Source organism: Coregonus lavaretus (assembly GCF_964263955.1).
Source record: "Coregonus lavaretus genome assembly, chromosome: 13".
Taxonomy (NCBI): Eukaryota; Metazoa; Chordata; class Actinopteri; order Salmoniformes; family Salmonidae; genus Coregonus; species Coregonus lavaretus.
Window position 1 is genome coordinate 17,934,385 of NC_140000.1, and position 16,021 is coordinate 17,950,405.

The 16,021-nt window shown below is 43.4% G+C and overlaps 2 protein-coding genes across 2 annotated transcripts in view; both read left to right on the plus strand.

Annotated features, from left to right (window-relative positions):
* Window positions 1–1,814: 1,814 nt before the first annotated feature.
* On the plus strand, window positions 1,815–9,139 carry LOC311139191 (V-type proton ATPase subunit C 1-A-like). The gene is made up of 13 exons (XM_084174086.1): window positions 1,815–1,975; window positions 2,371–2,559; window positions 4,238–4,305; window positions 5,287–5,372; window positions 5,700–5,794; window positions 6,046–6,137; window positions 6,332–6,430; window positions 6,525–6,593; window positions 6,768–6,860; window positions 6,985–7,078; window positions 7,287–7,384; window positions 7,561–7,687; window positions 7,932–9,139. The coding sequence occupies exons 2-13, from the start codon at window positions 2,428–2,430 to the stop codon at window positions 8,025–8,027; spliced, it is 1,149 nt and encodes a 382-aa protein (XP_084030212.1). The 5' UTR covers window positions 1,815–1,975; window positions 2,371–2,427; the 3' UTR covers window positions 8,028–9,139.
* A 738-nt stretch (window positions 9,140–9,877) lies between these two features.
* The window catches only part of LOC311139946 (protein spire homolog 1-like), a gene marked incomplete at its 5' end in the record, with an annotated part of 46,348 nt that continues 40,204 nt past the window's right edge, over window positions 9,878–16,021 (plus strand). The window contains one exon of the mRNA XM_084174943.1: window positions 9,878–9,967. Coding sequence (XP_084031069.1) covers window positions 9,878–9,967 — 90 coding nt within the window. The remainder of the gene's footprint in view (window positions 9,968–16,021) is intronic.

Here is a 16,021-nt window from a genome sequence, read left to right on the forward strand (position 1 = left end):
CCAGGTGGTAAGGGTAGGTAACAACACATCTGCCACGCTGATCCTCAACACAGGGGCCCCTTAGGGGTGTGTGCTCAGTCCCCTCCTGTACTCCCTGTTCACCCATGACTGCATGGCCAGGCACGACTCCAACACCATCATTACGTTTGCCGACGACACAACAGTGGTAGGCCTGATCACTGACAACGATGAGACAGCCTATAGGGAGGAGGGCAGAGACCTGGCCGTGTGGTGCCAGGATAACAACCTCTCCCTCAACGTGATCAAGACAAAGGAGATGATTGTGAACTACAGGAAAAGAAGGACCGAGCACGCCCCCGTTCTCATCGACGGGGCTATAGTGGAGCAGGTTGAGAGCTTCAAGTTCCTTGGTGTCCACATCACCAACAAACTATCATGGTCCAAACACACCAAGACAGTCATGAAGAGGGCACGACAAAGCCTATTCCCCCTCAGGAAACGGAAAAGATTTTGCATGAGTCCTCAGATCCTCATAAAGTTCTACAGCTGCACCATCGAGAGCATCCTGACTCGTTGCATCACTGCCCGGTATGGCAACTGCTCGGCCTCCGACCGCAATGCCCATTACATCACTGGGGCCAAGCTTCTTGCCATCCAGGTCCTCTATACCAGGTAGTGTCAGAGGAAGGCCCTAAAAATTGTCAAAGGCCAGCCACCCTAGTCATAGACTGTTCTCTCTGCTACCGCACGGCAAGCGGTACCGGAGCGCCAAGTCTAGGTCCAAAAGGCTTCTTAACAGCTTCTACCCCCAAGCCATAAGACTCCTGAACAGCTAATCAAATGGCATTTCACTGTAAGGTCTACACCTGTTCTATTGGCGCATGTGACAAATAAAATGTGATTTGACTAGAACTAGAGGGAGGATGTGACATGTTTATGGTGGTAGGACTCAACAACAAACTTGGTGCTCTATTTTTGTGTAATGCTTTGGATATATTAAACCATGTAACTGAGATGGGAATGTTAGAGAATGTTGACATTCATCTTTGAAATACACAAAGTTACAGCAATGACCTTCATACATAGGTTTTTCAGAGATCTTACACTGTATGACTAACTTGTAGGCAGTTTTTGTTGAGGACACACTCAATTAATACCTCTCCTCACATCATGATCACCACTCAATGACCCAGACCCAGTCTGCACGTCTGTAGCCCAAATGAGAGTGATTACAGTGCACGTGCCCAGACATGTCCCTGTAGACTGGCCTGTGGCCAACAGTGGGCAGCCCATCCTGGTCCCTGGCCTGTCGTTTGATCTGAGGGGTTGGCTGGTCGGCTGGCTCCAGTCAGACCAGGCATTGTATCCCAAACAATGCACCCCAGACCTACTGAACTATAAACATGTCCCTTTGTGGGGTTTTCCTTGAATTCTGAGCAGGGAGACACCCAGAGTCAGGAAACGGCTGGACTCCTGTCCAAATTTAGAACGTCTACACCCCAAATTCCAGCTGACTGCGCATTTGAGACTGTCTGTGTCCTCAGAACTAAGATAACAAGAATGTCACTGAGATGATTGAATATCATAGCCTGTACCCCCACCAGAAGTACAGTATATTCTTGAGGGGATCATGCAATTCCAATTCAATGGTTAAAATGACTCATTGTAAATCAATAGCACTCCTAAATTTAAATGGACCAACTGACCCCAACCCTGCTACTTTTTTAAACGATTTCTGTAAAAGAAAAAAATCGTCCTACTCTGTTTTGAAATGTCCATGCTGTAGTACCTCCTCCAAACCAGCTGGGGTCGTCTGTCAAATGTCGTGACGTCAAAAAGATCCCCTCCCCCACGAGAGGCCTTTCTGTTCCTCATCTGATCAGCTGACTTGAATGTGATGCTGTTGGAAAGGCTTCTAGTATTACGATTTGATTGGCAATTATGAATATTAAACCTTCGGAATTGTACGGTAGTAATTGATTAGTGTTCGAATCGTTTTGTCATTAGATCTCAGGTAAGAAATGTGAAAACTGTAATTTGTTTTTTTGACTGTAAATCTGCTCGATATCATGTGATACTAGCTAGCTAGCTATGGGTCATGTTTCAATGAACAGAGAATGTCACTTGCAGGAACGTTCGTGAGGTTTAGCTAACGTTAGCAACTTTTAAGGTAAAGAAGACAAATATCCTTTATCTTGCATGCTTGCTAGCTAACCAGATATCAGCAGCACGTAAATAAGACAGGTTTGTGGAGACAGAGATTGATTAAATAGCAGTCAATGTTGTCTTCCTAGCATTTTTATCTACTGATGTGTCAACATGAAATGGAGAATAACGTTGCTATTGATAATACTGTACTACAAATTAAGTCCTGTTGAACAAGTGAAAATGTTTGTTCTTGTTTTACAGCACCCATCTCTGTGCATTCCGTTGTGAGCCTGTAGTGATCAGTGTGTAGCTGTAGCCATGACAGAGTTCTGGTTGATCTCAGCTCCTGGAGAGAAGACATGCCAGCAGACATGGGACCAGATGATGGTGGCCACCACGCGCAACAACAACCTGTCCACCAACAACAAGTTCAACATCCCAGACCTCAAGGTTAGCATGCAGCAGTAGCCATAGATAGTAGCTACTACATTACCATACTAAGTTATAGGGCTGGGTGATATATCATGAATACCAGTACAGAGCCACATACCGGTATGGATTATTATTTTTAAATAAAAAGTTACTACTTCACTGTCAGTTTCTCCTAGTTTGGTTGAGTATAAAATAATCAGAATGGAGAAAGCCAAATAAACACTTAGAATTAGAAAATGATTGAATGAAAATGGCCATATTGCCCAGCCCAACTAACTTATACTGAACAAAAATATAAACGCAACATGTAAAGTGTTGGTCCCATGTTTCATGAGCTGAAATAAAAGATCACAGAAATGTTCCATATGCACAAAATGCTTATTTCTCTCAAATTTGGTGTACAAATTGGTTTACAACCCTGTTAGTGAGCATTTCTCCTTTGCCAAGATAATCCATCCACCTGACAGGTGTGGCATATCAAGAAGCTGATTAAACAGCATGATCATTACACAGGTGCACCTTGTGCTGGGGACAACAAAAGGCCACTCTAAAATGTGAATGTCTTTCACAACACAATGCCACAGATGTCTCAAGTTTTGAGGGAGCATGCAATTGGCATGCTGACTGCAGGAATGTCCAACAGAGCTGTTACAGAGAATTGAATGTTAATTTCTGAACCATAAGCTGCCTTTTTAGAGAATTTGGCAGTACATCCAACCGCCCTCACAACTGCAGACCACGTGTAACCACACCAGCCCAGGACCTCCACATCCGGCTTCTTCACCTGCGGGATCATCTGAGGAGGGGGAGGGGGTGTGCTGAGGAGTATTTCTGTCTTTAGAAAAACTCACTCTGATTGGCTGGGCCTAGCTCCCCAGTGGGTGGGCCTGGCTCCCAAGTGGGTGGGCCTACGCCCTCCCAGGCCCACCCATGGCTGCGCCCCTGCCCAGTCATGTGAAATCCATAGATTAGGGCCTAATTAATTTATTTCAGTTGACTGATTTCCTTATATGAACTGTAACTCAGTAAAGTGTTTGAAATTGTTGCATGTTGGGTTTATATTTTTGTTCAGTATACTTACTAGCTCCTCTACATTCCTATGTGAAACAAGGCTTCCACGAAACGTTGCCATAGTGTATTCACAAATGAAATCATCTTCCTTGTATTACTCCAAAAGTAACTATAGAGAAATAAGTATTGTCCGTTCACTGCTCCCAATAAGTGATCTGTTAATAATGGTATGGGTCAAAGCTTTCTCCTTTCATTACTCCAGAAGTGCCATCCATCCTTATAGGATGGTTAATGGTTATCCTCTGTGACCCTACTGACACCGTGTGTCACATGGGGTAGACGGCACCCCACGGTTCTCCTGGAACTGTTTGCAACGCATGAAGGGGTCCCGACCAAAGCGGCGCCATCCAAAGCATACGGGCCCCTGAATGTCACTGCTGGGTGACTGACTTTCAAAACAAAACGCAGGCAGGCAGCACAACCAGACCCCCTAACCTCAGGACTCTCATCCAGTCTTTGCCCTAGTTTGAGTTTGCCCTAGTTTGATCAAAGTCCTCTGGCATCAAGCCAATGAAACCAATGGGCTCACCCTGCTTATAGAATAGGCTTGCCCCGCTATATGAGGGTAGGGGAAACACTGCTCTAATCAAAGCTCTGACATGTTTGGTCCTTTTTGCGTTAACAGGTGGGGACGCTAGATGTGTTAGTTGGGCTGTCGGATGACCTGGCCAAACTGGACTCCTTTATTGAAGGGTAGGCTTTTTACTACACTGTAATTTCCCCTTTGAACATTATGATCACTGTACAAAATATCAAATTCCTTACTATTTATACAGCTTGTCCATTGTGAATGTGTTGTGATAGACATATTATTTTTGTCAAAGTGCCTCACAAACCAATGTGAGTCTGTGATGTCTTCAGAGTCCAGTCAGTTCTCTAATCCCTCTGTGGCCCTAACCTTGCTACAGTGAGGAATTTCACACAGACGTGATGCTAGCAGGCCCACAGACTAAAGTTAGCAATTTACAGTTTGGTGACACACCAGCATCTCTTTACTCAGTCATATTTATCCCTCATGACTTGTGTGCTACTGTTGGTTTGAAGTTATTTATAATCCTTGGAAAACCTTGACGTCCAAAAATTCACATGTACTTCCTGTGTAGACATTGACTCTCAAAAAATGCCAACATTAGCAACCCAATTACCTCTCATAGGGCAATAGCAGCCTTGTTTTGGAACTTGTCTGTAGGAAATTTGAAGATGAGAAAGCTCATGCCAAAGTAACACCTTTACAGACTGATTTTTGATTTGCTTAATCTGACAGCGTTTTTAGGTGTCAGTTGTCTAGACAAACAAGCCTAAGGCTTATTGACATCAACCATACTGTCATTGCATGGAATATAGTTTTTTTCCATCAGCCACTGATCACACCAATTGGAATGTAAGCATATCAAGTATTATGCGCATAATTTTGGCTCGGGGAAGGCAACTACAGTGCTAAACAACAAAATAGTTACAATCTATTTCTGTGAATAATAAGTGTTGAATAACAGTTGTTAGTCTGGTGCTGTAGACTATAGATAGATGAACACTCATACCCAGCCCAATGAACAGTCTGCTTAGACTTTGATGTCTTGAGCAGAGTGCTATATGAAAGCATGGTATATTCCCCTTTTGATGTGAGGGCTTGCTGACTGCGGCCTGATTGTGTGAATGTCTCCTGGCTGTTCACAGTGTGGTGAAGAAGGTGTCTCAGTACATGGCTGATGTGTTGGAGGACAGCCGAGACAAAGTCCAGGAGAACCTGCTGGCCAACGGAGGTACTTATCATCACATACAAGTTACTCATATGAAAACAATGGAGGACATTGGCGATTAGCTAGTTAGTTATCATCACTTACAAATGGCTCCTCTGGAAAAACAATGAATCCAGGAAGTGTGCTGCTACCTCTACTGTTCACATTGATTGACTAAGCAATTATCATTTTTACCCTGTTGTTAATACTAAATACTAAAGAAATACCAGCACATTTAGAAATGGTTGATTAGAGGATCTTGCAATTAACCATAAAGCCATGCATCATAATGTAAAAACAACATTCTTACAAGTCCTGCCCAGAATAACAATGCCTTGATTCCCCCTCCAGTGGATCTGGTGACCTACATCACACGGTTTCAGTGGGACATGGCCAAGTACCCCATCAAGCAGTCACTGAAGAACATCTCTGATATCATATCCAAGGCAAGTCTTTCTCCCACCCTCCTCATCTGATTCTCTTGATAATTAGTTAGACGGAAACCCTTTTTTATAACTGTCAGGTAGTCATCATTTTGATAGCACATGAAGGTATATAACTATCAATAAGTAAATAATATTTGAATGGTATCAATCAACTGTATTTTCTCTACCTCTTGAGTAAATCTGTTGTTGAACACTGTGCACAGTTTTTACATGGGTCGTATTCTGAGTACTTGACCTCTTCCTCTCTACAGCAAGTAAGCCAGATTGACAACGACCTGAAGGCCAGAGCGTCTGCCTACAACAACCTGAAAGGGAACCTGCAGAATCTGGAGAGGAAGAACGCGTGAGTCAAGTTTTGCTTGAGGGCATTACTATATTTTCCACTGAAGCTAATCTATGTCTTCAGTGAGAATGATATTTGAACCAGTGTTGTTGAGGAAAAGTCTTCCAATGCATATTTGCTTTGTTCAGTTGTTTCTTTCAACATTTGTTTACATTATCATTAATATATAATACAATACCATGTTGTGTCTGTAGGGGGAGCCTGCTGACCAGGAGTCTGGCTGACATTGTCAAGAAGGAGGACTTTGTGATTGACTCAGAGTATCTGATCACTATGCTGGTGGTTGTACCAAAGTAAGTACTACTTTTTTCCAATTTACAACAGTTTCATATTTTTTTATTTTTTTATAGCAGTTGTTTGCTATCTAACAATTCTGGATGCTTCTAGGATAAGTTATGCTGACTGGCAGAAGACCTATGAAACGCTGTCTGAAATGGTGGTACCCCGATCCACTAAGTAAGTATATAGGAGATTCAGAGCCCACGGTGAATGCATGTTAAAATAACTACTTCAGTAGTCTATTCAATCCATGTCTTTCATTTCTCTTTTAGTATTTTCTGCTCATGAAGTGGTTTCATTGTGAGTCCATCATGCCTTTGTGACTGTGTTCTGCTTGTCCCATTATTACAGCCTGCTGTTTGAGGACCATGACAGTGGTCTGTTCAGCGTCACCCTATTCAGGAAGGCCATTGATGACTTCAGACACAAGGCCAGAGAGAACAAGTAAGACCCCCCCCCCCCCCCCCCCCACACACACACACACACACACACACACACACACTCTTCTCCATATGTAATTGTCTTGCTGTTTCTTCTCCATATGTAATAGTCTTGCTGTTTCTATCAGGTACACAGTCAGGGACTTCCAGTACAACGAGCAGGAGATGAATGCGGACAAAGAGGAGATGACACGTCTCTCCACAGACAAGAAGAAGCAGTTTGTAAGTCATATGATGCCTGACCAAGGTATATGTGACGGAAACATTACACTGTAAAGAAATGTTTCATTGCAAGTACACTTAGTGTTCGGACATCCCTGCAACCATTCTGGCATGGGATGGGGTAGGTGGGTGAAACTATTGGACAGTACCAGCTACAGAGTCGGGTGGATGGAGCCTGTAACCCTAAGTGTTATTTTCCCTCTGTCAGGGGCCACTGGTGCGATGGCTGAAAGTGAACTTCAGTGAGGCCTTCATCGCATGGATTCACATCAAGGCTCTGAGGGTCTTTGTGGAGTCTGTCTTAAGGTATGACGATCACACTATACTAACAGTTGTCCAATTGTTAGATGTTTGTAGTGCGTGACAAGATGCTTGTAGTGACAAGAAGTCAACCTGAATAAAAAACAAACAAATATATCTCAAACTGACTGTGTGCTGTGCCTGCTGTTAGTGATGCAACTGCTCTGCCCCTGCTCCCACAGATATGGGCTGCCTGTGAACTTCCAGGCTATGCTGCTCCAGCCCAACAAGAAGAACATGAAGAAACTGAGGGAGGTTCTCAATGACCTATACAAACACCTGGACAGCAGCGCTGCAGCTGTCATCGATGTGAGTAATTAGACCTGATATATACCCGTTGTGTCCAGATGAATACCTGTTGTTTCTTTGTAGTAATGAGGCATTGCGATGCCATACAAATGTTGTGTATTAAAAATTCTGGTACAATAGCTAAATCAGATTTGATATCGTCTGGTTCAGCAGACCTGTTAGACAACCACATTATCCCTGTCGTGTTAATGTTATTTACTGTGTAAGCTAATGGTCTCTGTCATGTTTCTTTATTCCCTTGTAGTCTGCCATGGATATCCCTGGTCTGAACCTGAGCCAGCAGGAGTACTACCCTTATGTTTACTACAAGATAGACTGCAACATGCTGGACTTCAAATAGATTTTCACTGTACCTGACTCCTCTGTTCTGTCTTGTCTTTATGCTGAGTACCGACTAACTTGTGTTTTCCCGTAAATCTTTCTCCCAGTTTTGCTCTTTTCCCCATTCTCTGCTCTGCTATCTGCTCTCCTCTCCTCTAATCCTCCTCTCCTCTAATCCTCCTCTCCTCTGCTTTGCTCATGTCTGTGTGATACTGTTTTTCCTTGCTCTCCTCAGATGTGCATGCTCATTCCTTGTGGTTTAAAGCACTTAAAGTGACCCCTCCATTTGTACAAACTGAGGACAAACAATGGCTTGATGTTAATGTTGTTAGTTTTGTTTACAGATTTTTTTTAAACTGCATAATCAAAGTACACTGTATTTTAAGGCCCAGTGCAGTCAAAAATGTGATTTTCCTGTGTTTTATATATATTCCCACACTGAGGTTGGAAAGATTGTGGCATTATGATAATGCCATTTTAGTGTAAAACAGACTCAAATTTCAGCCTGTTTTGGTTGGATGGAGTTTTGGCCTGACTGGTGATACATTAATTAATAGACCAATAAGAAAGTGTTCCAAACCTCTCTGCCAATAACAGCTAGTTTTCAGTTTTCCCCTCCCCACTCCAAAACAGTCCTAGTAAAGATTCTTGCTAGAGAAATTGATCTTGCTAAAACGCAATTTTTTTGTTACTTTTTGACCATTTTAATTGAAAACAATCACATTATTTAATTGTTACCCAGACATGATTTGATATTGAGATAAAACGGCTGCATTGGGCCTTTAACTATGTGCTGAAACGAATGAGATCTCTAAATATATATTTATGATAGTTTATGCATTTTCAATCATTCCACATCTGTGTTGTGCATATTGATAGCTACATCTTTGAGTGGTACTATTCATAGTTACTTGTATATGTGAGCAATTTGTTATTTTACCTGCACATCCAAGCACATCTGGTACGTGTTCATGAGGTATTGGTTCACCTTGGCAACAAATAGTGTTACAAAGATGCTATAAATATTTGTGTGTTGTCTCATGTGTATATTTGATGTTAAAAGAGATATATATATATATATATATATGTATGTGTAAGCATTATGTATGCCATAAATAGATAAACAGTCAATATGAAGAAAATGGTCTGTGATTGGGGTTAGGGTTTGTCTGTGTTGGTAGGCTATATTGGTAGGTAAGGTTGTAAACATTACATATTGACAACATATTAGAATGAACGGCCTGGCCCTGTAGGAATCTTTCACGTTTACAGTTGTGTGAGTGAGAGAAAGAGAGTGAGTCATGCTCGGCTTCTGCAGAACTAAGGGCGGGGTAGTTAGAGGAAGTTCCTCCATAGAGAAGTAGGAATGCACATAGCCCTTAAGAAATCACTGCCTTTAAACATTAATATGAGGAATTCAATATGAATAGAAATGTGCACCCAAATCCATCATTGAGAAATATTTGTTTGAGAGCAAAACATAATTGCCAGAGTAGCCTACACATTGCCTAGATGTATTCACATACACTGTACTCTATCAAATTGGCCAGTAGATGGCACAAAATAACAGGGAAAGTGGGATATAAAATCATTTGGCTGCGCATGTCATGTGTATGCGTTCCTCTGAAGTCGACCGAAACCTAACAGGCGTTCAGACCATGCAAACAATCCGTCATATGACTGGTACCCATAAGAAAACACTGCAAGGCGGAGGAAATAATAATAATTGTCGGTGGTTGTGCTGCTGTTGCGAGGGACAGGGAACCGCAGCTTTTCCGATGTCTTCAGGCTGCCCGGATCGTTTGTTTATCTGCGGCTCCCGGTTTATTCGTGTCATCACTGGCCCTTCTCGGTCGATAGAATGAAAGGATGGCCAAGCGGCGAGATGCGGACGAGAAGAGCGGAGAGCTGATCGGCCCTACTGCGGTCCAGCGAGATGAGCCGCCGTATCCCGGGCTGGCAAAAATGGACGGAATGGAAGAAAGAGGGGGAGATGAACTGTCTTTGGAGGAGATTTTAATGCTCTACAGCCAACCGATAAATGAAGAGCAGGCTTGGGCAGTGTGTTACCAATGCTGCATAAACCTGGCTCAGGGACATAGGAGGAGGGATTCTGGCCCAGTTGCCGATGCATCAGTGGTGGATACTGCGAAAAGGATTGAGGGACCGCGGGATGTGAGGATTCAGAAAGACGGAGCTGTCAAATTACAATATGAAGGCTGTGATGGTAGGTACAATAATTATGTAATGATGATGTTTTTGCAATGCATTCATGATTTTTTCTGTCTCATTTTTTCATTTATCCAACACATTGGTAATATTACCAGTTCCTAGAATGAGAAAATCTGTAATAATGTTTTATTTATGTAGAAAGAGGTCAACAAGGCAGCTGCATACCGACTGTTAGATGAATATGTCATGCTTTCCTATTGTTGGCGATTGCATTTAGTCAGCTGGCTGAGCTGTTGTTGTTTTTCCCAGTCACACATCACATGTTCATGTTCATCATTCACACTCCATAAAATAGCCTACTGAGATGAAAAAAATATATATATATTTCCATGGCACAATTTTATTGCTGCCCAGAGTGACAGTGCATTCGGAAAGTATTCAGACCCCTTGACTTTTTCCACATTTTATTACGTTACAGCCTTATTCTAAAATGGATTAAATACAAAAAAATCCTAATCAATCTACACAGAATACCCCAAAATGACAAAGCGAAAACAGGATTTTTTGAAATGTTTACAAATGTATTACAAATAAAAAAACAGAAATACCTTATTTACATAAGTATTCAGACCCTTTGCTATGAAACTCGAAATTGAGCTCAGGTGCATCCTGTTTCCATTGATCATCCTTGAGATGTTTCTACAACTTGATTGGTTCCACCTGTGGTAAATTCAACTGATTGGACATGAGTTGGAAATGCACACACCTGTCTATATAAGGTCCCACAGTTGACAGTGCATGTCTGAGCAAAAACCAAGCCATGAGGTCGAAGGAATTGTCCCTAGAGCTCCGAGACAGGATTGTGTTGAGGCACAGATCTGGGGAAGGGTACCAAAATAATTTCTGTTCATAAAAACTATTTGGCCTGAATGCTAAGCGTCACATCTGGAAGAAACCTGGCACCATCGCTACGGTGAAGCATGGTGGTTGCAGCATCATGCTGTGGGGATGTTTTTCAGCGGCAGGGACTGGGAGACTAGTCAGGATCGAGAGAAAGATGAACGGAACAAAGTACAGAGAGATCCTTGATGAAACTCTTCTCCAGAGCGCTCAGGACCTCAGACTGGGGCGAAGGTTCACCTTCCAACAGGACAACGACCTTAAGCACAGCCAAGACAACGCAGGAGTGGCTTTGGGACAAGTCTCTGAATGTCCTTGAGTGGCCTAGCCAGAGCCCAGACTTGAACCCAATCGAACATCTCTGGAGAGACCTGAAAATAGCTGTGCAGTGACGCTCTCCATCCAACCTGACAGAGCTTGAGAGGATCTGCAGCAGGCTACCTTGCTAGGCTACATGTGAGTGACTGGAAGATGTGGTCCCTTATCAACATCTTTTTTTGTAAACTTTTTTTAAATGGAGTGCTTTCACTGCCACAAAGACCCTCAACCAATGGTATGACTGCATGATAGCCACATCATCATCATCATCATCATCATCATCATCACTGTAGTCATCGAGGGACTTATGCCCTAACAGCTAGGGCCTAGCTAAACTGTTGACATTGTCTTGTGTCACACCTGATATGACACAGCAAGTGATGTGTGTAGTCTGGGTGTGTCTTTGAAATTGCCTGGCTACCTATGCTCCTTGCTCCGGCCAAATGCTACGCCACACCCACGGGCGTTAGTTTCTTCTCCGCAATGAGTCTGGATCTGAGTGCCTCCCCGACCCTTCACCTAGCCTCTGTCGAGTCCCCAACAACCGGATGTTCCAGTTTTCAGGGGAAATGGAAAGAGAGCCTGTGACGTGACTTCCACTTTTGGACGTTAACAAGGCAACACCATCTTAACTTCTCCTCCACATTTACTGGATTGGTTGAATAGTGCAGAAAATAACCTCCCCAACAGTTTCTTCTCGTCAAGACCAGTATGTAGGGGATCTAGTTTCAGGCGTTAATTTTACGCTACGTTAGGTTACCCTTCACCGAATGCAAACACATTCGGGGCGTCTGATTGGTCCAGAAACCAATGGGTTGGGCCAAAGCCAGAACAAACATGGGTAAAGCGGTGGCTTGAAAATGTGTAATTGGCTTTCATACTCTGATAGGGCGGCAGGTAGCCTAGCGGTTAGCAGGTAGCCTAGCGGTTAAGACCGTTGGGACTACTGGTTCGAGCCGACTTGGTGAAAAATATGTTGATGTGCCCTTGAGCAAGGCACTTAACCATAATTGCTCCTGTAAGTCGCCTGGATAAGAGCGTCTGCTAAATGACTAAAATGTCAAATGTAATTGGTTAAAGATGATCCAATCGCTGATGACTTTGTTTTGGTCAACGCCCCTCGTCACCACAAACAACTTCAATGATGGCAGTCTCAGACTAAAGTATGTAGCCAACAACAGAGCAGTGGAATAATTTCGAGTGAGTTGTCAGGCTGCCAGTGAAAGTGACTACAAGTAATGTGTCTTGTCTTGCATGTGGAGAGTTCCTGTCGGTCTTCCTCCTCGCTAGTATCCTGTAATCAGATTCCCAGATAGCAGACTCTATTTCAACCGGAATATGTCTTCATTTATTTACCCATGGTGTCACAGGGAAGCTGTAGCCTAGCACTTACTCAGTTATACACCTTGAGTCAATGTGTGCTGAGTCAATTTGATGGCTTATTGGCTTTGGACTCAATGTACTCCATGCTTAATCAGCTTTTTTACATTTACATTTGAGTCATTTAGCAGACACTCTTATCCAGAGCGACTTACAGCAGTGAGTGCATACATTTTCATACTTTTTCGTACTGGTCCCCAGTGGGAATCAAACCCACATCCCTGGCGTTGCAAGCGCCATGCTCTACCAACTGAGACACATGGGACCTTTTTGACATTTATGAATGGAGTGTGCATAGTAATGGTGGAATTTGTGGTGTACTGTGTATTATTTGCCATGCCTGGCAATCTATTAGTAACTCAGCAATAGTAATGGGGGATGGGAGGTTTTGCATGGTTCGCTACTGGTTTGAAGATGGCTACCCTACATGCAATGCTGTTACTAAATGTGTTATCATCACATGTTATTACACTTTATTAATCTATGATTATTACATTGATATGACTAAAGCTAATCATCTGTTGAGTTAATGTAGATAGGCTAACGTTATTCTAAAGACGCCTTACTTTTTCTGGTGCCTTAAATCCATTATGATATCTTTCTACACTGATTTGTTACATCATATCCATATTTTATGGATTCTCAGAAGGACTGACCACTCTGATGTCTGGTTAACTGGGCTACAGAGCACAGGGTCTCCCCCCAGCTGTGTTCAGAGACAGAGAGATAAAGAGAGAGACACAGACAGACAGACAGACAGACAGAAAGAAAAACTGAGAGCGAGCATTCTTCCAACCTATTTGTCACAGACCCACCAACCCTGTCCCTATTCCCACTGACCAAATAGATGTGCACAAAATGTAGCTACTCTAACTCAATTTTCCCAGTTTCCTGATCTTACCCAGATTGTTAACATTTGTCATAATGTTTACTGTGTCCTCGCTGTTGTTTAGATTGTCACGCTGTAGCTCTGTGCTGGATAATGCAGAGAGAGAGAGAGAGAGAGAGAGACAGAGAGAGAGAGAGAGAGAGAGAGAGAGAGAGAGAGAGAGAGAGAGAGAGAGAGAGAGAGAGAGAGAGAGAGAGAGAGAGAGAGAGAGAGAGAGAGAGAGAGAGAGAGAGAGAGAGAGAGAGAGAGAGAGAGAGAGAGAGAGAGAGAGAGAGAGAGAGAGAGAGAGAGAGAGAGAGAGAGAGAGAGAGAGAGAGAGAGAGAGAGAGAGAGAGAGAGAGAGAGAGAGAGAGAACAGGTTAAGGAGGAAAGGGAAAGTGATTTCCTCCTCTCTCTGTGTGTCTGAGGCCTTGTATTGAGCATCTTCCAGGTCTCTGTATCAGATTTCTTTCCCACAGTGATGAAGCCAGTTTGTGTGAGAGTAACAGGATTTGGCCGTTGTCTGTTTCCTGCATGACGGTAACAAAAGCAAATAGTTTTGTCTTACTTTGAGTGTCAAAATAAGCCTGGTTCCTCTAGGTTTCTTCCTAGGTTCCTGCCTTTCTAGGGAGTTTTTCCTAGCCACTGTGCTTCTTTCTGCATCTGCATTGCTTCCTCTTTGGGGTTTTAGGCTGGGTATCTGCATAGCACTTTGTGACAACTGCTGATGTAAAAAGGGCTTTATAAAATAAATTGGATTAGAAAATAAGCACCGTTGGTTTAGTCGCAGATTCAAGGATGTTGGTTGTGAGTACAAGTTGGTCTGTTGACGTCCTGAAATATTAGGCCTCCATCTTGTTTTTTTTCATCAATGAATGGGGCAGTCACGAGCAAATGATTTGAACATGTTGTTTTGCATGATGTTGCAATACAATAGAGCGTGTCATTGTGTATGTGGAGAGGGTCATCGTACATAATCTGCTTGGCCGCATTATTGAAGTTAATAAACATTTTATGACGATGACGTGGTGGCTTGGAGGAACATTTAGGCCTAACCCAGAGGTTTGTTGAATGAAGTGTATTGATGAATTTTAGTTGTGCAAAGTCAGAGGCAGGGACAGTGACAGAGACTGACTGGCAGAGGTAGAGGCAGAGGCAGTGACAGAGACTGACTGGCAGAGGTAGAGGCAGAGGCAGTGAGAAAGACTGACTGGCAGAGGCAGAGGCAGTGACAGAGACTGACTGGCAGAGGTAAAGGCAGAGGCAGTGACAGAGACTAACTTGCAGAGGCAGAAGCAGTGACAGAGACTGACTGGCAGAGGTAGAGGCAGTGACAGAGACTGACTGGCAGAGGCAGAGGCAGTGACTGACTGGCAGAGGTAGAGGCAGTGACAGAGACTGACTGGCAGAGGTAGAGGCAGAGGCAGTGACAGAGACTGACTGGCAGAGGTAGAGGCAGTGGCAGAGACTGACTGGTAGAAGTAGAGGCAGAGGCAGTGACAGAGACTGACTGGCAGAGGTAGAAGAAGTGGCAGAGACTGACTGGCAGAGGTAGAGGCCAAGGCAGCAACTGACTAGCAGAGGTAGAGGCAGAGGCAGGGACAGAGATTGATTGGCAGAGGCAGTGAGAGAGGCAGAGACAGGGTGTAATCAGTAGTCACATGCCACCAACCAAGTGGTGTGAATTAACTGCTGCTTTCATTAACTGCGACCCAGTTAATGATGTTGTGGACTGGTCAGGTTTATAGTCATACACTCTTAGAAAAAAGGGTTCCAAAATGGTTCTTCGGTTGTCCCCATAGGAGAACCCTTTTTGGTTCCAAATAGAACCCTTTTTGGTTCTAGGTAGAACCCTTTTGGGTTCCCTGTAGAACCCTCTGTGAAAAGGGTTCTACATGGAACCCAAAAGGGTTCTACCTAGAACCAAAAAGGGTTCTTCAAAGGGTTCTCCTATGGGAACAGCCGAAGAACCCTTTTAGTTCTTCAAGGGGTTCTCCTATGGGGACAGCCGAAGAACCCTTTTAGGTTCTAGATAGCTCCTTTTTTTCTAAGAGTGTATAAAGAATCCTGGCCCTATTAACGACTGTGCTACAGCATATAGGCAAGGTTAGCCCCCATGGTAGTCAATCTGTGTTATAATGCACTTGTGTTGTACTTTACCTATTTTGCTCAAAATGGTGGTTCCGCCTCACTTGATTAAACAGCTTTCATTTTCTGACGGTCTGATAATAATAATCTTGTTTGACTGAGCATATTATTTTCATGGTTGATTGATGGCCACTTAGTGTTGAGTTTCCTCCATCATGGAGTCACCGGAGCCTTTGTTGCTTGTCGACCTTCTGACTCGGGCTGATCAGTGTTCGAGTTCCCAGAGA